General features: G+C 36.3%; 1 protein-coding gene across 2 annotated transcripts in view; it reads left to right on the top strand.

Moving 5' to 3' along the window:
• Nucleotides 1-3,786, top strand: part of DYNC1LI1 (dynein cytoplasmic 1 light intermediate chain 1) — a 134,136-nt gene extending 130,350 nt beyond the window's left edge. For both annotated transcript variants that reach the window (XM_055284683.2, XM_063612642.1), the window contains 3 exons: nt 85-205; nt 1,146-1,301; nt 2,863-3,786. In XM_055284683.2, the coding sequence (XP_055140658.1) occupies nt 85-205; nt 1,146-1,301; nt 2,863-2,972 (387 nt within the window). In that variant the 3' untranslated portion in view covers nt 2,973-3,786. The remainder of the gene's footprint in view (nt 1-84; nt 206-1,145; nt 1,302-2,862) is intronic.
• Nucleotides 3,787-6,000: the final 2,214 nt, after the last annotated feature.

A 6,000-nucleotide genomic window follows, 5' to 3' on the forward strand; every position in this document is an offset into this window, starting at 1 on the left:
AAAGTAATTTCTTTTTACAATAATAACTTTTGTGAAAATGAAAGTTTCAGGTTTTTATAATTGTATTTTCCTATTTTTACATAGGATGCCTCACCAAGAGTCCCAGGAGGCTCCCCGCGAACACCAAATAGATCTGTATCATCTAATGTTGCCAGCGTGTCACCCATTCCTGCTGGGTCAAAAAAAATTGATCCAAACATGAAAGGTACATCTCTTTCTAGGAAATAACAAGACAATACATTTTGTAAGAGAAATAAATCTATCTAAAATTCCACCTTTTGCCATAACTATTTTCATTCTTGTGTAATACCTTTTAGGCTTTGTCTCTGTGGGTATGTAATCTCATAGTTAACCAGATTGTAAACCATTTTACAGTGTGTTTGTGATGTATCATCATTTCCATGATAAAAGTTTTGTTATATTTAATCAATTTCCTGGTTGATCATTGAAGAAATTCACATTTACACTATAATAGGTAATCTGCAATTAACATAAAGAAAAAAACTATTTGCATAATAGTTATTTCTATAGGAATAATTGCCATAAGTGGGATTACTAGGTCAAAGAGTTTATGTTTTTATGCCTTTGGATAATATTTTTTCAAATGGATTATTCAACTTTGCATATCATCAACATTGAGTGTTGCAATTTTACCACAACCTAATTAACATGCTTTAAATACTACCTAATAAGAGTTTTTCCTCTAGTATTTTCCTTCTGTTTGTGTTTCTCTTCTGTGAATTGTTTATTGCTATCATTTGCCCATTTATCTCTGGGAACTTCTACCGGTTTTCATATAGGATTCTGTAACTTTTCCTAATATTTGAGGCAGTTTCTCAACAGTTCTATTTTTAAAGAATCCTTTTCAAAAGGGAGATATATATTAGTATATAACATCTTTTTGTTTAAAATACCTTTGGCCTTTTAAAACATTCTAATTTTTAAATAATTATTTTACACTTAAAGTTTACTCATTAGAGAAATTACTCAGCATCAAAAGATCAAACGACTTGAATTTGGAATTTCAAATTTGGAACTCTTAAATTTTAAGTTTATTCATTCTCTATGTGTGATTACTATAATAATAATTTAAGGAAGAATCTTATGTTTTGGCTAAAGCTTTTTGTTTTTTGATTTTTTTATAGCTGGAGCTACAAGTGAAGGCGTTCTGGCAAATTTCTTCAACAGTTTGTTGAGTAAAAAGACTGGCTCTCCAGGAGGCCCTGGTGTGAGTAGTGGTAGCCCTGCAGGTGGGGCTGGAGGTGGAAGCAGTGGTTTACCACCATCCGCCAAAAAGTCAGGTATGCTTATGGGGAGCAAGTCACTTTTTAAAAATAACAGCTTTATTGAGATAGAATGAAGTTCACTCATATAAAGTGTATAATTCTGTGGTTTTGGTATCTTTGCTAAGTTGGGCAGGCCATCACCATAATCTGATTTTAGAACATTTTTATCTCCCCAAAAGAAACCTTAAACCTTCTCTCTTTCCTCTGTGGATTTGTCTATCTGGACATTTCATGTAAATGGAGTCATACAATGTATGGCTTTAACAAATGTTTTTGAAGATCATACATGTTGTAATATGTATCAATACTTCATTTCTCTTTTTTTTTTTTTTTTTTTGAGACAGAGTCTCATTCTGTTGCCCAGGCTGGAGTGCAGTGGCGTGATACTGCAGACTCCGCCTCCAGGGTTCAAGTGAGTCTCCTGCCCCAGCCTCCCGAGTAGCTGGGATCACAGGCACCTGCCACCATGCCTGGTTAATTTTTGTATTTTTAGTAGAGACAGCGTTTCACCATGTTGGCCAGGCTGGTCTCAAATTCCTGTCCTCAAGTGATCCACCCACCTCAGCCTCCCAAAGTGCTGGGATTACAGGCGTGAGCCACCATGCCCAGCCTTCATTCCTTTTTAATTGCTGAATAATATTTCATTATATGGGTATACCACATTTCATTTATCCGTTTACTGAGTGATGGACATCTGAGTTTCATCTACTTTTTGACATCTGAGTTTCATCTACTTTTTGACTATAATCACTATGGTCCTGCTTTGAACATCCATTTTTGTGTGGATATTTGTTTGTAATTCTGTTGGGTAAATACCTAAGTGGAATTATTGGGTTGTGTAGTAACTCGGTTTAAACAAAAGTTTTGAAGAACTGCCAAAATGTTTTCCAAAATGCTGTATCATTTTAAGTTGTCATCAGCAGGTTAGGAAAGTTCGTTTCTCCATATCCTTGCCAAATTTTTATTGTCATCTGTTGTTACCACTCATTCATCTTCTCTAGATGCTAAATTTTTGTTGCTATTTTCTGTTTTACCGTTCTTATTGTCCTATGCCTTAAAAAGAAAAAAAACCTTTATGAGATTAAATGATAGGTGCCAGTTATACCTCCATTTGGTAACAGATCCACAATTTAAAATGAGGGAATTTGTTTTTTCTTGAAATTTATATTATTTTTATTTTTATTTTTATTTTTTAGACAGAGTCTCACTCTGTTGCCTAGGTTGGAGTGCAGTGGTGTGATCTCAGCTCACTGCAACCTCCACCTCCCGGGTTCAAGCAGTTCTCCTGCCTCAGCCTCCCAAGTAGCTGGGATTACAGCAGGGTTTCACCATGTTGGCTGGGCTGGTCTCGAACTCCTGATTTAAAGTGATCCTTCCGCCTTGACCTCCCAAAGTGCTGAGATTACAGGCGTGAGCCACCGTGCCCAGCTTGAAATTTTTAAATTAAAGGTTGTTTATGTAACTTAGTGTGCTAAAGTTAATGAAAGTGTTAGCACTTTTTAAATGAAGAGATATTGGTGAAACGATGCTTTCACTTATATCTAAATCTTGTTTTTTTTCTTTTTCTTCAATGTAGGCCAGAAGCCTGTCTTAGATGTTCATGCAGAACTAGACAGAATTACACGAAAACCAGTTACAGTTTCTCCCACGACACCTACATCTCCTACGGAAGGAGAAGCTTCTTGAAGATACCAAATAAAGCCATTTATTCAGTTTTCTGGGATAATGTAAACATGCCTCTGCCTTTTCCTTCAAAAGTGGAATTAGAAAGCTGGAGTGCTTCCTCAGATGGACTAAATTTATGTCGTGTGTGTGTGTGTGTGGTTACCCATTTTTTAGAAGGAGCTATACAGAAGAAAAATTATTCCACATTATGTAGGATTGCTGTTTGCATTGCCATTTTGCATAAGAAAGTATTTTTTGATTTTGAAAATCTCAAAACTTTTAGATCTGAAATACAACCATGTGATCGATCATATTCTAAAGGCTATTTAAAACATGTAAAAGGATTTAGGGGAAGGGCAGAAAACATGCGATTTGGGCATTTGACTGACTTGGAAGTCTAAGCTTATTTTAGTTACAACTATTAAAATCATTTTTCAAAATTTGTTAGTTTTGCTGACAGAAAAATCGTCAGTTGTCAGATTTTGCACACCAAAATAAATGTACCACCACACACGGAATATGCTAAGAAAACTATCAGATAGCGTTTGATACAGTAGTCATTGTCTCAATCACCGATCCTGTAAGTTGTCGTCAAAATATTATTTAGAAATATTGGCCAAGGTGTTTCTTTAACTGAGAAGAAAAGAAAGCACACTGCCTAAATGTGTAAAAGAAAAATGCAGAGGTTATTAAAATGTAAAGAGGTAACAATCTTTGGATTTGTCTATACATATATATATATATATGGCTTTGCCTTAATATACCCCCTTTTTTGTTTGTGACTTTCAACTGTAATCAGTTAATAAAGTATTTATTCTCTGCATTCAGGTTCAAATAACTTGTTGCATTCTCTTATGTTTAAATTTACATGTGTCAGCTAATAAATGAGATTCATTAGTACAGTCATCCCTTGGTATCCATGAGGTATTGGTTCCAGGACCTACCTCAGGTACCAAAATCTACAGATGCCCAAGTCCCAGATATAAAATGGTTTAGTATTTGCATGTAACATTCACATCCTCCTGTTTACTTTAAATCATCTCTAGATGATAATACCTAATTTACCGTAAATACTATGTATATACTTATACTGTATTGTTCAGAAGAAAATAACAAAGTGCCTGTTTAGATGCAATTTTTTTTTTTCAAATATTTTCCTTCTGCAGTTGGTTCAATCCGTGGATATGGAACCCACAGATACAGAGGGCTGACTAATTTAAAATGTTTGACCTAATTAATAATTACTAAGCTTTCTGGCCTTCTAAGAGATAAATGAATACACACGTGTATGTATATGAGGATAAAATGGTGTTCATGGGCATACAAAAATTTATGAAAACATTTTGTCTGATAAAATATTTGAGATAAACAATGCCAGTGATAAAATCTTTAGTCCAGAAAGGGTTCTACAAAAGGATGGTGTAGATTCTCTCTAAATCAGTACTTAATGAAGTAAGTGGAACTAATGAAAAAAGGAAAATTGCAGACAGTATTTGGTATACTTGGATATATCTGCTACCTTGTTTGCATGCATAAACCAACTCATTCTGTGTGTGTGAGACATTGAACATGTACTAGAAAATCCTTGAAATTAATTGAGTCGTTACTTCAATTTACTGTAATTGTTCACTCTGGGATTTAGTTTAATCTTAAGACCTTGCATAGATCATGTTTAAATCTGAAACCTTCACGCCTGTAATCCCAGCACTTTGGGAGATCAAGGCGGGTGAATCACGAGGGTCAGTTCAAGACCAGCCTGGCCAACATGGTGAAACCCCGTCTCTCCTAAAAATACAAAAAATTAGCTGGGCGTAGTGGCGGGCGCCTGTAATCCCAGCTACTTGGGAGGCTGAGGCAGGAGAATCCCTTGAAGCTGGGAGGTGGAGGTTGCAGTGAGCCGAGATCTCACCATTGCACTTCGGCCCCAGTGACAGAGTAAGACTATGTCTCAAAAAAAAAAAAAAAAAAAAAAAATTAAACCTATTTTTGTACAATTTTTTGCAAGGAAATTTGTTTTAAAGCTATTTGTTTTTAAGCAAACTTTATTGAAGTATACAATACAGAAAAAATGTACAAGTGTATGGTTTGAAGTATCACAAAGTGACCACATATAACCAGCACCAAAATAAGCAACAGAACATTACCCAGCACTTACAGAAGCTTCCAGTGTACCCCCTGAATCAGTATCCCCACCCACCAAGTAACCACTGCCTAACTTACAAATACGCAGATAAGTTTGGCTTATTTTTAAGCTTTATAAAAATGGAATCTTACAGCGTTAATATTATTTTAGTGCCAGCTATCTTTCAATATCAGGTTTGTGGTTCATCTATTTTGTTGCATGTATCAATAGTTATTGCAGTATATTATTCCATTGTGCAAATATAGTATCTATTATGCTATAGATGGGTATGTATTAGTTTCCTGTTACTGCAGGAAATTACCACAAATTTGGTTGCTTAAAACCATACAAATTTATTATTTTACCATGCTGGAGGTTAAAATTCCAAAATAAGCCTCACCTGGTTGAAGTTAAGTGTCAGCAGAGCTGGCTTTTTTTGTTTGTTTGTTTTATTGTTTGTTTGTTTGTTTGTTTTGAGGCTCTAGAAGAGTATCTGTTGTCTTTTTTGTTGTTTTTTTTGAGACAGAGTCTTGCCATGGCGCCCAGGCTCGAGTGCAGTGGCGCTATCTCTGCTCACTGCGAGCTCTGCCTCCCGGGTTCACGCCATTCTCCTGCCTCAACCTCCCAAGTAGCTGGGACTACAGGTGCCTGCCACCACGCCCGGCTAACTTTTTGTATTTTTAGTAGATACAGGGTTTCACCATGTTAGCCAGGATGGTCTTGATCTCCTGACCTCATGATCCACCCACCTCGGCCTCCCAAAGTGTTGGGATTACAGGCGTGAGCCACCGTGCCCTTCCAAGTATCTGTTGTCTTTCTTTCTGGCATCTAGAAGCTGCCTGCATTCTTTGGCTCTTGGCGCCTTCTCTAAAGCCAGCAGCCTAGCATCTTCAACTCTGCATCCATCACATCACTTTCATTCTGACC

This window comes from Symphalangus syndactylus, chromosome 1 (assembly GCF_028878055.3).
Source record: "Symphalangus syndactylus isolate Jambi chromosome 1, NHGRI_mSymSyn1-v2.1_pri, whole genome shotgun sequence".
In the NCBI taxonomy this organism is placed as follows: Eukaryota; Metazoa; Chordata; class Mammalia; order Primates; family Hylobatidae; genus Symphalangus; species Symphalangus syndactylus.